Source organism: Dioscorea cayenensis, chromosome 13 (assembly GCF_009730915.1).
Source record: "Dioscorea cayenensis subsp. rotundata cultivar TDr96_F1 chromosome 13, TDr96_F1_v2_PseudoChromosome.rev07_lg8_w22 25.fasta, whole genome shotgun sequence".
In the NCBI taxonomy this organism is placed as follows: Eukaryota; Viridiplantae; Streptophyta; class Magnoliopsida; order Dioscoreales; family Dioscoreaceae; genus Dioscorea; species Dioscorea cayenensis.
This window is the reverse complement of record NC_052483.1, coordinates 34765-54558: the sequence shown is the minus strand read 5'-3', so window position 1 is coordinate 54558 and position 19794 is coordinate 34765. Positions and strand designations below refer to the sequence as shown.

Genomic DNA, 19794 nt, shown 5'->3' with positions numbered 1-19794 from the left:
ACGAGATGGTGATAAAAAGAGCAATGAGAGGGTGGTTATATCATCCCTCTCACTCGTGGTCAAAAAAGCGCCATTGAGAGCAGATGACGACTCTGGCCACAAGACAAGCGGGCTCTAAAAGCGAAAAGGAAATGGATTTTTTCACACACCCCCCTATAAAGTATCATAATATATATATTTATATATTTATAGATATTTATAAACTGATAATTAACAAATAGTTTCTCTGAAATTTATGTATTCACAAAAAACATTATTCACAGAAAACCTCATAACTTTTAAGTATTCTTTAGTGAGTCCTTTTCTTAACAAGTTAATCTTTATATCTTTCTGACTTAAAAATTTTGTTAATTTTGACATAAAAATAACTGATGTTATAAGATTGGATCTCAAGTTTTTAAGTGGAAATACATAATTTTAAACAAAAATCGATAATTTTAAGTGGAAATGTCAAATGTTAAAATTTATGTAGTTAAACTAAAACTCGTAATATTAAACAGAAATTTTTATGCTTTTTAAGTCGAAAGATACGTCAGTATGATAAAATAAACCGATAAAAGTCGAATCGCATTAATCGAAAAAGTAAAACTGATGACAAAAAAATTATCTTACAACTTCAAATATTAGAGATATGTCTGGAATATTTTGAAACTTTCGAGAGGATAATTCATTTACCCATTTATAAATTATAAGAGAGTTGATACTTGATATCAATGATATAAATGAGTGAAGTTCGGTGATACCCAATTTCTATGCAAAAACTAGAGTGATGTGATGCGTATTCATAATGTATTATTAGACTTTGTAGCTTCTTGGTTGAGCTGATTTTTAGTGACTTTTGATGGATGTGCAAATGTTTTTCTCACAAATAATAAGTTGATATTTTGAAATAAATTTGTTTCATCAGCTTTTGAACCTCTCACTCTTTGTTTGGTGGATGTCAGTGTAGAGGTTAGTCTTTTGCCCAAAGAGTAGTTTTTTTTTTATCTAAATTATTTTTTTATTTTACTAATAAAAAAATAATTTATTAATATTAAATGTTTTATATAAAATATTTATATTTTTATTAAAGAGTAAATTTAAATTTTATTTTAAATAAAATGAAAATATTAATTCTGTTTCTGCACATATCAATAATATATAGTTTATCTATATTTTATAAAATAAAATAAAATGAAAAGATGGAAGGTAATGGTGGTATATATATATATATGTTTATATTTTGTAAAATAAATATTTTTATAATTTTAATTTAAAAATTTTCGGGGGTGTTAATTAGAATTAAAAGTAGGGGAGAAGAGTCGCCATCTTGTGAATGGGTTCGCACTCTTTTTGGACGGCTGATGGGACCTACTTCACAATGTGGGATCCATAGGACATGTATTGCATGGCTTATGACTTATTATTTAGTTATCATAAATATATATATTTTTTTAATTGTGGTTTTTGATAATTTAAATATAACTATTTGTTATTATTATTATCACTATCATTAATTTCTTGTCTTAATAATGGAGAGGAAAAGCCAAGCTATTGCTCATGTTTCAGATGAAGGAAACACCAAAAACAAAAGAAAAACACTTCTCATACATGATAATAATTAGATGATGAAATTTCTTATTCATAAGGTTGGAGCAAAGTGGACTGCATCACTAACCATGTTTTACATGTAATACTCAATGCAATCATATATACAAGGACTAGAAGACTGTTTTATTATATTTTTCAGGTTAAACATGTATATGACACAATAATAACATTATAGTTAATAATTTTGGAGAAAATTTGCATAAAAAATTTAGAATTCAAACTGTTTGAATTAATATCTTTGTTAATTATTATATATAATATATCAAATATAATTTAATAGAAAATAAACTAAACATTAAAATATAGATTTTATGTATTCCACATATATTCATTGAAAAAAAATATTATATATATATATATATATATATTAGCAATATATATAATATGTAGTTTCATTTTTTAAAAAATATTCAATAAAAAAACATAAAAACTATTATATATAAACATATTTGCTATCATACTTATAAGTAAAAGAGTTGGTATTTTACTTCTCTCTAAAAAAAACGTTCATTCTTCTAATATTTTAAACAAACCATCTCTACACGATTTACGTTTTCAACCATACATTGAGAGGAAAATTAAACCATTAACTTTTTATATAGAAACCAAGTAATTTACCACCATATTAATCAAACTCTCGATCTTTTGCGTTGAAATCAAATATTTTACCGCTATATTGTTTCTAACAACTTATAATAATAATAATAATAATAATAATAATAATAATAATGTAGTATAAATGTAAGATAGAGGGTTTGTTTAGATGGGGCCCTTGTTTGGAAACTGGAAAGTTGAAAGTGGGGGTGTATAAGTGTCATCTTCCCCGCCGTCGCATACTCCGACGATTTGACACCACCGTCCCTCCCTTATCTTCTCATCCTCCCACACCTCATTCACTCCCCCACCATCACCACCACCACCACCACCACCACCACCTCCACCTCCACCACCACTCCCTCTATTCTCTCTTCTCTCTTCTTTTTATTTAATAATAATAATAATAATAATAATAATACAAAAGTGGGATACTTCTATTTTTAAAAATAAAAAAATTCCCTCCTTTTTTTGTTCTCATTTGTTCCAATTCATTTCAACCTCTCGCTTTCATTTTAGCACAACTCCATCACTTTTTTTATAGAACTTGTCTTTTAAAAAAAGAGAAGGTTTTTTGCTTTTCTCTTTTTGTGTGTTATTGTGGGGATGAGCTCTATTATTATTTGCTTTATTTGAGCAAACTTTGCTTGGTTTACAACTCACTGATGTCCTTCCATTTACGTTCTGTCATTCCATGCACGTATTGATTTGGAATTTCGATATCATACATTGAAAAAAAGTAAAAAACGTTGTTTGCTGATATATGTACATTGTGATGAAGATGGTTGGCTTCTGATGACTTTTAGGGTTGAAATTTAGTAAATAATGGACTACTCTTCATGACATGTACTACTCCTAATTTGAATCCAAACCTTGCTCATGATTTTATCTGCATTTTGTACATCAGGACACAAAAACAAGCAGGAAAAACAATCTCCATCATCAGACGGTATTTGTTTTTTCTTTTCTTTTCTTTGAAGTAAAAAAATCACGTTTAGTTATTAAAAAGGCTGGCAAACACAAACACTATAATGTGGACAAATGAAGGCTATTTGAGCTACTTAAAATAAACATGAAAAATGAACACAATGAGAAGATAAAATGGGTTTCGCTTTCTTTATAGCACATGATAGAAAAGCCAGATTAGAAGTGAGTGAAATTAAATTAATAATAACTGAGAATAATTGGGTATATTTTAATATAAAAATAATAATAATAATAATAATAATACAGCAAAAAATGTACAAATTTGAAACTTATAATTTATATGCAAATAGCAACATCAAATGGTTGTTTTCAGATAAGAGAGCATTCACAAGTAAGAGAATACTGATTGCGTGGAGGAAAGAAAAAGAAGGTATAATGTGACACAGTTGATGATAAAGAAAATCACTGATAGAAGCCCTTCCAAGCTTCCTAAATGACCCCACATTAGTCAACTAAAGTGTCACTTCTCCTTTCATAATTCATTACACAATGGAAATATTTCTAACATTTTTCTATTAAGTCACTCACTAGTTAATTAAAAAAAGAAAAACTTAAAAAAAATATATATATACTCATATGAGGTCCATAGAACCACTAAAAATCAAACCAAATTTCATCTTTTGCTAATCAAATATCAGGATCATGTATTGGGAGAAAATCGAACCTTCAACTTCCCCTGTAGAAGTTAAATGCTTTAACCGTTTAACCATTGCAACGGCGGCATTAATGGCATTAAGAAAGAGTTAGAAAGTCTATTCACTTTCAATAATAATAAGATTAAGCTTGGAACAGACAAGGAACTCACAGGTTACTGAGCTTCCCTGAAGAGACAGGAAGGAGTACAATACATTACCATGCTAAGTCATTCATTGCAGTTGGTTTGGACTGGCTCAATTTCAAGTACCTTTTGACTCATTTCAAACAATGATGACACCAATGAAGTACTACCAATACAAAGATTCAGCAGAGAGATGGCAAATCCATGCAGCTAAAGATAATATAAAATAGTAATGTTTGAATACTAGTCAAGAACCTTTTACTACACCTCACTGAACTATGATCAGTTAATGAGACAAGTTTTTAACTAAATATTGCTCAGGGATAACTGCAGCTGAATATAAATAACTAGTTATGGAGGTGATATCACAAGCCATAAAGTGGGAAAAGACTAGGTTTGATACTATGGGAGTTGAGAAAATCCTTCCTAAAGGTTAAGTTTTCTAGATAATTATTAATCCACAAAGCCTAATGCCCTACTGCACTTGCTTCAGTTATTGATCACCAGGACTGATGCAGAACAGGCAAAAAAAACTGAGCAAATCTGAAGATGGAAAAGGACTTCGACATAGAAAAGTTCAATCATAGTTCAAAAGACTGGAATCAACGCATGACAATGGATTGATAGAGGGAGAATGGATACCTTACAGGATCAGGATAAAAACCAGCAGAAACATGACTTGGGACATGAGATCAATAAATCTAAACAGAATAAAACTGGCGCTATGAAGTAGCCGAACTTTTTGAAGTTTAAAATCTACCACACCATCAGTAACAAATCTGCATGATTTAGACGGCAAGAATATAAAAAATAAATCTAGGAGAAGAATGTTTCACTTACAGAGAGACATACAGAAACTCAGGCCTCCTGCATTGTGATTCCAAAGAAGATAGATTCAATATCAGTGATTTTATTTGCGCTAGAACATGGAAGTATAGGATAAGTATCAAAGCCCTCCACACAAAAACAGTTAAAGTGCACTTCAAAATGAGAGAACAGGAGGAACCTCCCAGCTCAAACTCCCACCACCTAAGGCGTTAGTGGAACAGAAACTAAATTTGAGGAGTTCGGTGTTTCATGCATGAAATGACTGGATAACTGAAAGAAATAAATTACTTCAAGACCAAAGGAAATGTGCCAAAAAATAGCAGCTTATGTGAATATTAATGTCTACTTTCTTTAACCAGTAGAAAAGGCCATGCTGCTTATGAAATAGCTTCGCCTATCTAACATAGCAAACAGTTCAATTTCCTTTGGTAGGCATCAACAGGTATCAACATTTTATTCAAACCTCAGGTGCTCTTGAATTTAGGAAAGAGAGGGGCTTCAGGGTACTTCAATAAACACGAGCTTTCGGTGGGAATGACTCAATCTCATCATCCAAAGTATTCATGTGTACAGGCCTATATGCCAGCCTGACCTTTTTGTTCTCCCAGTACCTGTGAAGATTGAAGATCTTGTATTAGTGACTAATGGGAGATTATTACAATATACATACAGAGATTAGCATATTACGACACATAAAATGAAGACATTCAGCACGAAGGATAATATACATTTGATGTGCTGCCTCACATAACCAGTAAAATCAGAGAACAGAATAACAAATTTATCATATGATTTACTCATCTCAAGGCTTCACCGTTATCCTGCCAGTCTATACTATCTGCTATCATACAGTATGAAACTGGTTCAGAGGAAAACTGGAATACCAGATATTACTGAGCAAAACTGAATATTCTCCACTGGTACCAAAATATGGAGGCACAATCTGGGAGTAGAAATCTTTTGGGAAGGGTTTAGCATTAAATATGTATTCAAGAAATATAAATATTAGGATTTTCATCTGTGACACGTACATTTTCCAATATGCCTTGTCCTTGAGGATATGGTCTTTGATAGCTTATATATTAACCCCCATGTTTAGAGATAATGCCATTACGAATTATTCCTCTCACAGATTCCTATGGATCATTACATTTGAATTATATAATAAATATAGAGCCCAAATAGCTTTGCTCAACCGAACAAAAAACATGTAGATTGGCAAAACAAAAGCAAAATCAACACCATGGATTACCAATAAATGGACCAAGCAAAACTGTATCCTGAAAATCCATGACTGTATCCTAATAATCAATGTACTCCCATGCATACAAAACTACTCTAATGCTATTATGACTACTGTATTACACTAGAATTAACAAGCATCAAAGTTGACTTCATGAGAACGAGATCATGAGATCAGGAGCTTGAATCTTCAGACTAATAAATGGATAAGGGACACAAAGGACTCAGAATGCTGTCATGGGGAGTGCTAAACTATACAATAAAGCAAGAAAAGTTAACCCCACAGTTATAAATCCATGATGAAAACCTTTAGTACTACAGATAAACAGACAGGAAAATAGGTACTGACCCCAGTGTGTGCTTCATCCAATTCTCATCATCTCTTTTCTGAAGACAAAAAGTAAGGCATCTTCTTAGCAAAGCAAAAATCAAATTAAAAAAATAAAGCAAAATACGTTTGATCATAAAGGGGGACAAACCGTGAAATCTTCACGAGCATGAGCACCTCTGCTCTCTTTTCTGGCTTCAGCAGAATGCATGGTGATACACGCATTTATTAAAAGATTTTCCAGCTCTATGGTCTCAATTAAAGTCAGAGTTCCTGCAACAATAAATTATATCATACACCTTGAAAAAGGTTGGGAAACTAAAACAGAAACATTGCATCAAAACGGGAAATCACCATATCAGGCTCCGATCACGAATTTTGACATCATGAAAACTATCCCACGCCTTGTCAATCAGTTGACAACCTAAAACAAGTTTCCATAAAACAGTAAACAGTATTTTCAATAGACAGGATGAAAAATCATACTATTTATGAAAACCATTAGGCTCCCAGCTCCAATGGCCAACATAATCTTGAAAAAACATACAATACACCAGAAGTTTGGCAATAAAGATGACCTTCTTCTAATGTTTCTTGAGTGCGAAAAACCGCAGCATTATTTTGCATGACCCGTTGCATATTTAGACGGATTTTTGAAGTGGGCAGTGAACCATTTGCATTTCTTAACTCATCCAGCCAGGCAATGGTCTTCTCTCCAGCATCCTTTTCAAGAGGTTTCTGTTTCTCTCCTGTAGAATTAAGTAGGAAGGTGCTTGTTATGTCAGAAAAGTTACATGAAACAGGCGCTACAAGACTTTAGACTACAGACATCATTAAAGGAAAAAACATGCCTGGCTTATGTATCTCGGCAACCCTGTTTGCACAGGCTCTACCAAAGACAACAATATCAAGAAGGGAATTGGCACCAAGCCGGTTAGCACCGTGAACTGACGCACAAGCTGCTTCTCCAGCAGCCATTAAACCAGGAATAACGGCATCTGGATCATCACCTTTGATGTCAACAACCTAGCAGAGGAAGAAAAAAATTTAACTTGTGGAATACAAATTCAAAGGTATAACTAACATGCCATTGGATTTTCAAAGTTGATCGCTATATTACCTCCCCATGGTAATTTGTGGGAACACCACCCATATTATAGTGCACTGTAGGTAAAACGGGGATGGGCTCCTTTGTAACATCAACACCCGCAAAAATTGCAGCAGTTTCAGAAATGCCAGGGAGTCTTTCCTTCAGAACCTCAGGTGGCAAGTGATTCAAGTGAAGATAAATGTGATCTTTTAGAGGCCCTGTGGCAGAACAGAAAAATTGATCCCCAAGACAGATATACTGATATACACAAATCGACTAAGATGGAGAGATCATTACAAAATGCTTTTCAAAGAATCATGGAAGTTTTCCAAGTAGGACCATTAAAAAGTTATAATAACCAACTCTAATGTAAGCAAAATATCTGAGAAAAAATAGCTCGCAAGTAACAAGTCAGACGCAGTATGCTCAGAAAGCTACATAAAAGAGTATCAGATGATGTTACCTACACCACGGCCTTCCCTAATTTCCATGGTCATAGATCTTGAAACAACATCTCGTGAAGCAAGATCCTTGGCCGTTGGCGCATAACGTTCCATGAATCTTTCGCCTTCACTGTTCCTTAGAATACCACCCTCACCACGAGATCCTAGAAGTCACCAAGGAGAACATGCATATGAGTTGGAGTTTTAAAAAGGATTCAACAAATAAATCAATTCAATTCCAAAAATAGAATATCAAAGAACAAATGAATAACTACTGTATAGTTGTGAAGCAAGAAACAAAAACAACTGTCAAACAGGTACAAGGTCAGTGAGGTACATCTCAAGTATTTTTACATTTAATGAAAAGCAATAACCTTCTGTTATTAGACACCCAGCACCGTATATGCCAGTTGGATGGAACTGTACAAACTCAAGATCCTGCACAAGGAATAATTAATTATCGTATCCACGAAGCAAGTAAATCTACGACATATTACATCTCTGTGAAACTCTCCACAAACCTGAAGGGGCAGTCCAGCTCGTGCAACCATAGCATTCCCATCGCCGGTGCATGTATGAGCTGAGGTTGCAGAGAAGTAAGCCCTTCCATAACCCTGAAATGTGAACCAGATAGATAAGTTGTACTTATTGCCAGTTCACCAACAAAAGAGATAAAGATGTTTCAGTGGAGAGGAATGTCACCCCAGTGGCCAGAATGGTAGAAGCAGCACGGAAGCGGTGAAGAGTCCCATCCTCCATATTTAGCGCAATCACCCCTTGGCAAGCTCCTAAAGAAGATAGGATTATGAAAAGGTGAATATTCCTATAGTTGCAAAAAAGAAAAAAAGAAGGAATCTCTATAGTTTAGGTAGTAACCAACCATTTTTATCCATGAGAAGATCCAATGCAAAGTATTCCACAAAAAACTGAGTATTATGCTTCATTGCCTGCCCATAAAGAGTGTGCAGCAATGCATGACCTGTTCGATCAGCAGCACATGCACAACGATATGCCTGCCCACCTGTGGATATAAATCAAGTAGAAAATAAGATATCAATAAGAGCATGGAAAGAAGCTTCAGATACATACCTTTCCCAAAATTCAAACTTTGGCCCCCGAAAGCACGCTGATATATTTTCCCATCCTCAGTTCTGGAAAAAGGCAAGCCATAATTTTCAAGCTCAATCACTGCTTTTGGGGCCTCTCTACACATATACTGGATAGCGTCCTGATCACCTGATGAATACATCAAAAAGCAGCATGTAATTACACTATCAATAGAAAATTTGCCACTAACTAAGAAAATTTGTGACGGTTATACCTAGCCAATCACTTCCTTTAACTGTATCGTACATGTGCCACCTCCAGTCATCTTCAGTCATATTTCCCAATGCTGCATTTATACCACCCTGCATTGGAATTCGAGTCACCAATTCGCAGCACATATTCAACTCCACTGCAACAACCAAAAAAATGGAAAAATCTGCTGGACCCTATACAATAGTTGGCAAGATAATCATATTACAATAATTCCTCAATAAATCAAAGGAAATCTAAGATAGAAATTATATGACAGACATGACAGAATGCTAACATTGGGGTTGTTTACAAGACAATGCGTATTTATTCAGTTCTCAAACCATAACAATGCAAATTTATTCAACCGAACCATAATCTGTCTGCAAAACTGTACACCAGAAATGTAACACACACAAACAAAAGACCTACAAAGTCAAGGAAGCAACATGGATAGAAGAATAGAAAGCATTCATATCAAAACTGCAAGAAAATGAACTTCAGCTTGACAAGTTGTTAGAGAAATCCATCGAGAAGATATTTATCCCTCTCTTTTGTCTCTTCAACATCTCTTATACCTTACTGTACGAATACAAAGTAAAGGAAGGACCTTGGACAGAAAATTAGGAGTTAGAACACATGCATGTGAAAACAGAGAAAGAATGAGGACTTCAGCTTGACAAATTGTTGAACAAAATCCATTACATCACCAACAAACTTCTACCAACCAGTAATTTACCCTTTTAAAAAAAAATGCTGTGAACTATGATGAGATGACTGCAAAACGATAATGAACTAAAAAAACTAAAATGGATTAAAACAGTGGTCAACACTCGCCATACTCCTCATTTATCCATTAGAATCAATCACAACTGCAGGTGACTCAAAGATTCTAATACCTGAGCTGCAACAGTATGGGAGCGAGTAGGGAAGAGCTTGGTGATACAAGCAGTATTAAACCCATGCTCAGAAAGCCCAATAGCTGCCCGAAGACCCGCACCTCCAGCACCAACAACAACTGCATCATAAGTATGATCCACTAGGGTGTATGACGACGATCCACCAGCCTACATTTCAAACGAAAGCTCAACTCCTCAATATAACAGAACAACATCATTCTACCAAAACCAGACAAACACCAGCTAAAACAACATATCAAAAGGATCCAATGAACAAAAACCACATAAAACGGATAAATCTCATACAAAAGTTAAAATGGCCGTCCAAAGCTCGATCGGATCAAAGAAACACCGAAACATCCACCAAAAATCTACTATAAAAAACCACAAATCTCCACAAGTTCGAAGATAGCATAGATTTCATCCAGATCAACGGGAAAAGCTAGAAATGAGAGCAGGTGCAAAACGAATCAGAGATCAAGGAATACCGAATCGGTGGAGAGAGTTCGGGAAGCGAGGAGAGGGAACGGCGATCGGGCCACGATCGATGGGTTCCTGGAAGCGAAACGAAGGCCACGGGACACGCAGCTGCGCCACATCTCGCTGGAGCTCTAGGGCACGTCGTTGACGAAGAAAAGGAACAGCGATTCCTCTCGAATGGAAGGATCGCCGGACAACGCCGGAGAACGCCGGAGAGAGAGAGAGAGAGAGAGATGGGAAAGAGAGTGGAGGCGAAATGGGGTTGCTAAAGAAGAGCGTGTGCTTCGTTGTGGCTTGCCACGCGGGCTAATTTTACAATATGCCCCTTGCTTTACGTGTAAACTACGAGATTGCCCTTCTCTGAATTATTATTATTTTCATTTGGACTTATTCCTTTTTGGTTTTGTTTTTTTATTTATTTATTTATTTTAAGAAAGTAGTTGAACTATAAAAAACTGAGGAGTATAAATAAATAAAATAAAAATAAACAAAAAATAAACCAATAAAGAAAACTAAAAACAATAAAACAACATGAAACTATGGAGTTAATTACCCGGTATAAAACACTTAAAAATTAAAAAGGATAAAAAAAATTAAAAATTACAAAAAAAATATAAAACTGCAAGAGAGTTAGCGTTGTTCACTGTGTGACAGCAAATGTGGACTCCTATGCTTAAAAAAATTATTTATCCCTCTAAAAATATTAAATTATATGGGGTGGTGTTATATGTATAGAAGTTATATGTTTTTGCAATAAATTTTATGTTTATGATTTTAATGCATAATTAAAAAATATTAGATGTAGAAATTTTGAAATTAAAAATTAGCTTCTGATTCTGACTATTGAGCCAATAAATTTTTTAATGGGATTTTTATAATAATATTAGTTTTATGTAGTTTTTTTTTACTTTATGTATATAGAGGGTTAATTTCAACATTTATATAGATGTATATGTAAAAAAAAGTCTTATATTTTTACATTTTAGAACAATTTTAAATCAGAATAGACAAAAGTTTTTTTTTCATTTTCATACAAATATATTTATATATATATATATATATTTACTTTTATGGTTAACATTGCTTCCATTCATATAAATTAATTAAAAATAAAATCTAAATAATTAACTTAAAACGAAAACTAAATAATTAGTTTGACACAAAATTAATACAACTAAAAAGTAAAAACACTTGGGATTATTTCATATTATTTATTTTACATAATTTCCACCCAAACAACATTTAAAATATCTCATCTTTTTATATTTAATGGCAATTTAGTAGTTTTCATTCAAAAGCAAGGGCAATGAACAACAAGTTGGTTCAACAGAAAAGAGGATTTATAGATGGGGGCCCAAATTCCCAAAAAAGCCCAAAAATGAGAGTCAAGTGTTTAGTTTCGGGTCCAAGAGAAACAAGTACATAGAAGTGGCTCCGGCAACGGCCACGATGACTCACACGTGCCAGGACGCGCTGTAGAGCTCTTGATCGCTAATTACTAGTGATCTCTCTTGGAACACGTGTCAAGAAACCTTATTATAATTGTGATCAATCATATACTGAATTAAATTAATATAATGGAAAAATAAATCAAGTTAAATTTTTTTATTTATAGAATTTGAAGTATTCCATGGAGATTTTAAAATTAATTAAAAAGATAGAAATATTAAAAGTTATAAGTGGTGGGATGAGAAGTTCTCAAATTTGCTTCAATGTTTATTAATCATGTAATTATATATATATATATATATATATATATATTAATTAAATGAATAAATGGTGATTTTTAGTAGATTCCCGGCATTTTTTTAATAAATAACAAATAAAACAATAAATAAATAAAATGCGAAAAATATCAAGATTGACTAAGAAATAAAACTAGAAGCCCAAACCCTTGGAGGCTTTGAGAGCCCATTAATTAGGCCCAATTCAATGCCAACAAAATTTTCTAGTTGTATTAGTGAATGGGCTTCTTTATAGTATCTCTCTCTATATATTTTTTTCCTAATTTCATTAAAAACATATTTTCTTAAAAAAATTTATTTTTGATTTTGGTTAATAAAGGGTTATAATTTTCATTATAAACTATCATAAAATATTATGAATTTTTAACAAAAGAATATTTATACTCAAAATCAACATAGATGGGTAGGTAAAAAATATCTAGAGATACGAGACAACTTTCTCTGAAAAACTCAGTAAAATAAACCTATCGTAATGAAGCATAGGTGACTATTATTAAAAGCACATGCCGGTAAAAATCGTATAATTATGTAAATTTCATACCGAAAATAGAAATTAATAATATTTTAATTAATAGATTAATAGTGAATGTACATAAAACAAAACCAAGATAAGAAAATACCATTTCATAAGAAAAAAAACAAAAAACTAAACCAAACTAAACTAGGAGCACCATCAGCTCTCCAAGATGTACATCTCTATCCCTTGCTTGAAACATGATCATATAATAATCAACACAAATAACATGTATACATTGAAGACTAAATTGAACTCATTCTTTGGCCTATGTATACATAAATGGCCACAAGCTACAATGAAGCTTGTCATATAATTTTGGTACTACTACTTCTCTTGTATTTTTTTTTTTTTTTAATAATTTTCATCAACCATTAATGACCTTCAATTTGAACAAAGATATATCTCAATAATGTTATATTCTATGCACCTTAATTGGCAACCCTTTTGGGAAATCAATATAAGGATAAGCAAGTGGACAATCAGGCTCATCAAGTGTCCATTGATAGTTCAACACAAGGTGGTGCAAAAACACTGCCATTTCTAACTTTGCAAGCTCTGATCCTGCACACAAACGTGGTCCTCCTCCGTATGGCATGAAGTTGTTTGTATTACTTGTGCTTGAAGAGCTCTTCTGTTTAATAACATAAAAAATAATGATAATAATAATAATTAGAATACGTAGTACATTGTTTCTTATATATCATGTTGTTAGATGTGCTTTGCTATCATCATAGTGGCTGAGCGGTTATAGTGTCTGATTTTTTTTTGGGAGATCCAGCATTGGACTCCTTGTAAATATATGATTAAAAGCTTAAATAAAATATTTTTTCAAGGGTGTGGATAAGCCATGCATGTCTATTAAGAAAATGGAAAACAGAAGACAACAGGGAGCAACAACAATAGAGATTTATGAAATAATAAAGATCACCAAAAGGTGAAAGAAAACAAAAACAATACACAAAACAAGAGACACATGGATTACAGATCGGCGAAAAGTCTAAGAAAAGACTTCTACTGAGAAAAGTGGATAAACCATGCATATCATTAAATAAAATGTGTGAGTAAAATGACTTATTCACGAAATATATATATATATATATATATATATATATATATATATAATAATTAAAATAAATAATATTTGATGCGATAAAAATAGAAAAGCGAGATTTTTGTGAAGATTGATGTGAGCTTGGAATTGGTGATAATATTATTTACTAAACTATAATAAGAGAAAGAGAAAGATGAGTTACATGATTATAATGCTGAATGATGTTATCACTAATAAAAGGACAAATATATTAGACTATGCGATCATATTGATATATTAATAGAGAGAGAGAGAAAAGCGAGCTCTACTATAAGATGATTATGTCTAATAATGTTATTTTTTCCCCCAAACATTAAAAAACTAAAAATTATTAATCAAAACTTAAAGTGATGAAATTAAATAATTCAATATATATATATATGATTGTCATATTCGATGTTGGGTGGCAAGGTCTCAAGCAACTTGGTTGCAAGTGGTTAAGGAGCATCCCTTCTTGTTCTTATTTGATAATAGAGATTTAAAAAATAATAATAATAATAATAATAATAATAATAATAATAATAATAATAAATGAAACTACAATGTTATAATTATTTCTTGAAACTAGTGTGTTATCAGCTGAGCTATCAATGAGAATAAAAACAACTTAGTAAGCAATACAAACGTGCAATACATTATTTAAAGAAAGAAAGATAGATGAACACGTTTAACTTAAATAAGTCAATAAATAAATCTCAAATCCCCCTCTAATTTACTATATAAAATAGGACCATAATCTTGTACTTATATATTAAGAAGAACAATGGTTTAATTTAAGTTAATGAAGTTGGCTCTACTTCCTAATCACATATATAACTATATGTTATTCCATCTTGAGATGGATGTAACTCAAATATTAATATAATCTTTTTTATTAAACTAAGCAACCAATTAAATAGATTTTAAGTTCCTACACATTTGGATGATTTTACTGTCATATTTATTCTATTTTTTTATCAATTAAATAAAATAAATATTACATGTATTTATTAGTTAAGATTTCATATTATTGTCATAAATTCATTAGTTTTCTATAACTCACCTGCTCTAAAATAGTTTAGGGTGAGATACTATAAGCTTAGTAACATGTGTATTTTTATCTACAAAGATTCAAATTTAAATTCACTTTGAGTAGATGTTGTACAAACATCTGTTGATTAGAATTTTATATAAATAATAAATTTATATTATAAATTTATATTTATTTATTTTATTATATTTTATTATATTTTTTTTTAATTGAAAATAATAATTAAAAAAAAAAATTATTCAGGTGAGAGACAGGATCCAACATCCCATGCTAGAGAATGATAAGCCATCAAGTCAATGTCCTCAAATCTCCAAATACTAATCTTGCAAAAATTAATGATCATAAAACCACAACTCAATAATATTATATATATATATATATAGGAAAAAAAAAACATTTTCCAAGTTATTAATTAAAGAGTAATGAAAGATGAAGTATGATAAAAGACGAAATCACTGTTTGTTTTGTGTCGGCTGAAAAGAGAAGTGGTAACATGAACACATGAACACCACCTTGCATTCCTAACATCTCATGTCTTAAAGAAACATGGGACCATTCCTATCCATCCACAAAGCTTTGAACAATGTTTAAGGGCCATGGCCATGGCTATACAAAGAGGGTGGTCCTTATGTACTATGGTTTAGTACCATTTAGGGTTTTCAAGTGGTCGAAAAACCTCTCGTTCCCTAAACCCTAAGGCAGACATCCCTAAAATTAGAATTTTAATACCAATATCCACTGTTGGGTTCCTTTCATATAAATAATGGCCCTGTCTTTTTTATCAGCATCGGATCAACTTCTCTCTATTAGTTTCCATCACACAGGTATCAAATATAACAACGTTAGACCGACTTTTCTATCAATTTCCATCACATGTATCGAATGTATTGTCATATCTATATCTTTTTAATTCCTATTATTAATCACGATTTTAGTTATATTACTATCTTAGACACTGTGGTGGTTGAATTATTTGAAATTTATTATTTTTTTAAATTTATACGTAAATGTCTTTTTAAGTTTTTAGATTAGATGCAACTTATATTAAAATAATGGAGATCAAGAAGAAAAATTAATTGTGGGCCTCCCATGACATGGATCCATAACTTGTTTCATTTGTTGGATCAATTAGTCCATGAAGGTGGCTAAGAAAGCTTTGTTTTTGTTTCATCTTGTGTTTACATATTTGCCACAAAGATATCCTCATTTTATTCTCTGCTCCATTTAAACTATTTGCATTTAATTTTTTTTATTTGTACTTGCTACTAATTATCTATGGACATTATGAAATCATTTTTATCATTATTTTTCATAAAATTCTAAAAGAAAAAAAAATAACTTTGGTCCTCCAATCATTGATCGAAATCGCTATCGGCTTGATTACGACACAAAATGTTAATTAATATCTATGACATTAATGACAATTTTTCATATTTTTGTTTAATTTTGCTTGAAAATGCAAATCAATATCAGTTGGCTAAAAAAAATAATTAAAAAACAATGGCATCTAATGATCTAAGTGTGTGACATGATGATCCCTTAACAAGGGTCCCCATCCATGTTAATTAATCACTTTCCTAATTAACTCCAAAATCTTCATAATTAATTAATTACTTAATTAAGAGACTAACCTGCCATCTCCATGGATTAAACTCTTGAGGATCACTATACAATGAAGGATCCAAGTGCACTGCAGCAAACACTGGTAGCACTTTCCATCCACTCGGAATATCAAATCCTAGATATCAGGATAATAAAACATTAACTAAAAAACATCATTAACACTAATTAACAACTAATTAAAAAACTAATCATGATTAGAGATATCTAATTAATTAATTAATTACCTTTATATTGAACATCCTTAAGAGCCTTCCTATGCACAAAATTGACAACATTTCCAAGCCTCAGTGTTTCATTAATGACCTTCATGAACAAAATTAACATGATATATATTAATCTAAACATAATTAATTAATCTCATTAATGAAATTAACCAGAGTTCCTACACATTGGCTGAACTCCATTTGCTTGTAGTCATCCCAGTTCAATCCAATCTCTCCTCTTTCCTTCTTCTTTCTATTAATCTCATGGTGCTCAACCTTCACAAACACACACACACACACACACACACATATATATGATCATAAATTCTCATAAGTATATAATTTAAAAGAAATAATTAAGTGTGTGTGTGTGTATATATATATATATGTACCCTTAGTTCTTCAACAGCTTTAGGACAACCTTCAAGGAAAAAGATGGCTAAGGTCAAGGCCATGGATGAAGTTTCATGGCCAGCAAAGAGCAAGCTAAGCAAAAGATCAAGGATCTGTTCTTTTGATAAATTGGAATTATTCAAAGCCCAGCTAAGTAAATCATCTTCTTCGGGTTTATCCTCACCGTCATCGTCGGTGCTCGCCTTGATCTTGATTCTTTCGTCCATTTTCCGCTCGATAACACTAAGAATGCTCGATCTCGACTGTGAAAAATAATGACCATATATAATTAACTGGTTTAAACCATGCATATTGTTAAAGCAGTTATATGATCATCAGAGATGAACAAAAGAAAATCATGAACAACCATCACAACCATGCTTAATAATGAGGGATGTGGGTCATCTAGCTTTCCATTCATTAATTTAATTAATAAATGGAGAGAGAGGCTGGAACAGTTATGAATTTCTTCTGAATGTGACCATTGGGCAGTAAAGTTGTTCAGCATTTTATGTGGTAATTCATCATCACTGAACATTAATCTCTAAAAAAGAATATAAATACATGAAACTAGTGATTCAATTACATATATACCTTCAAAGCTTTCCAATATGGAGTTCCAGGAAAGTTCAAAGGGGCAGACACCACTCCTTTCATGAATGTTATGTACTCCAATCTCAACTTCTCAGTTTCTGCTTCTCCTGGATCCATGCTCATGATGTTCTTTGCCATCAAATTAAAAGTAAACTGCAACCAATATCATCAATACATGAATTTATACATATGTATTTATAAGTAACACACACACACATATATATATATATATAGTAATTAATTAAGCACCTTCTTGGCTTCTTCTTGAGCTGAGAAAGAGGAGCCTTCTTTCCAAGAATTAAGAACTAAAAGAGTGTGCCTCTCAACCTCTGGAAGAAGAAACAACCTAAGTCTCAAACTGCTCATGAAGTTAAGAGAGATCATTCTCATGTCTCTATGCATATCTCCAACCAAGACTAACATAGACCACTTGCCAAGTATTCCTCCTATGCTCTTTGGATAGCTACACTCAAACAACCTCCCCTCATTCTGAAGAATGAACCTATTTAACCCAGGATCAGCAGAAACTATCGTCGGTTCACCGAAAAGATTCGATCTATATATCTTCCCATATCTATCAATGAAGTAGCTAGGATATTTGATTAGTACATATAAAAGTATGTATATATAACAACATTTAGGATGATAATTAATTCATACCTTGACATGTGTTGCTTCATGAAGTGGCCTATGGAGGTGGCTTTGTGAGGTTTGAGATAAGCGAATGTTTCGCCGATAAACGGATAACCGGAGGTTCCCGGAGGAAGTTTGGCTCTTCTTCTTCTACATTTGATGAGAGTGAAGAATAAGAAGAGGGATATTAGTGCAAGAGAAAGAAGGAGGAGGAGCTCCATGTGAGAAGACATGAAGCTTTAGCTTAGTTTATAACTTCTTTTCTTTCTTTTTTTTGTAGTGAAAGGATGGAGGATGAGAGGAAACTCTCTTTGTAGCAAAGCAGGGAGAGTGAGTGTTAGCTTTAAAGGGTCTTTCTTTTATAATAGAAAAGCTGAACATTAGCAAAAGCACCCTCCCAACTTTTGTTATTTTTGCAAAGTTATGTATAGTCCTTGGTGAATATAAGCAGTAATTTTACAATTTACTTTGTTGTATTTTTTTTTTCCTTTTGGTTTTCTTTTTTCTTATTTGGTATTTCTTATTTTTTTTACTATTTTATGTGGCTAGGGGGGGATAAAGAAAGTGATGTGAAGTATTATTGTTTTAGGAGATAAAGATGAAGAAATTTGATATTTGTTTTTGGATGATTGTGGTCCATTACAATGCACATCTTTGTTTTTTTGTTACATGGTTTTCCCTTTGTAAGTTGTGCTTATAACCAAGAGGAAAAAAATGTGTTATGGTTGGGGAAGGGCATGATGGGACAGAGAGCAATCTTGGTGTTTTTCTCTTTTTGTTTTTTTGCTATTTTTAATGATATAAATGATTATTTTATCAACAAAAATGTATTTTAGAATAATAAAAACTAGGGAGTTAAATAGAGAATCAATTAAAAATGATACATTGTATGTTGTTAGACAACCGATATATTTTTCATATAAAAAGTGAAAAACTCATCGTGTAAAAGACCGTTGAAAAATGAACAAATCAACATATATATATTATATTTATATATATCTTTTATCCCAAAAATAATTAAGACTAACAAAACTTATTATTAGTTATTGTTGAGAAACCAAAGCAAGGAAAGAAACTTTTTAATGCCAAAAAGAGGCAATGTTAGTGATGCAGTTTTTATACCATAGGGATTGAAATAAGAGATGTTAAAGGGGACAAGAGAGTAGGATTTTTCAAATGGTTGAACTAATTGGGTGGGCATGTGCTCTTATTATTATTTTTAACATCAAGGTGTGGATCCATTAGTGTGTACCTTATTATTATATACCAACCAAAAGAGCTTAAAAGGTATTCATTTACTCTCTTTATTGCTTTTGATTCTCCGAGGCTAGCACTCCTTGTGTGTCTCCTATATTTTCAAATATTTTTAAATTATGTAGCCATTTAATTATTTATCCCCTAGATTATAATT

General features: G+C 32.1%; 2 protein-coding genes across 3 annotated transcripts; both read right to left on the bottom strand.

The window, feature by feature from the left end:
• Positions 1-4839: 4839 nt before the first annotated feature.
• On the bottom strand, positions 4840-10826 carry LOC120274706 (succinate dehydrogenase [ubiquinone] flavoprotein subunit, mitochondrial-like). Its single transcript, XM_039281233.1, is given in 17 exon segments — positions 4840-5388; positions 6369-6406; positions 6499-6609; positions 6611-6620; positions 6702-6771; positions 6926-7096; positions 7199-7373; positions 7468-7655; positions 7901-8044; positions 8255-8318; positions 8402-8494; positions 8583-8668; positions 8761-8901; positions 8970-9116; positions 9202-9289; positions 10076-10243; positions 10564-10826. Coding segments are annotated over 17 exon segments (1908 nt in total). The 5' UTR covers positions 10675-10826; the 3' UTR covers positions 4840-5285.
• A 2069-nt stretch (positions 10827-12895) lies between these two features.
• Positions 12896-18699, bottom strand: LOC120274855 (cytochrome P450 90B2). 2 transcript variants are annotated; one of them, XM_039281392.1, is made up of 8 exons: positions 18411-18699; positions 18000-18324; positions 17751-17903; positions 17156-17419; positions 16947-17039; positions 16785-16863; positions 16569-16675; positions 12896-13448 (listed from the first exon to the last, which is right to left on the bottom strand). In XM_039281392.1, the coding sequence occupies exons 1-8, from the start codon at positions 18614-18616 to the stop codon at positions 13230-13232; spliced, it is 1446 nt and encodes a 481-aa protein (XP_039137326.1). In that variant the 5' UTR covers positions 18617-18699; the 3' UTR covers positions 12896-13229. The 2 variants fall into 2 exon arrangements, with proteins under 2 accessions (XP_039137326.1, XP_039137327.1); XM_039281393.1 differs by having other exon boundaries at positions 12896-13445.
• Positions 18700-19794: the final 1095 nt, after the last annotated feature.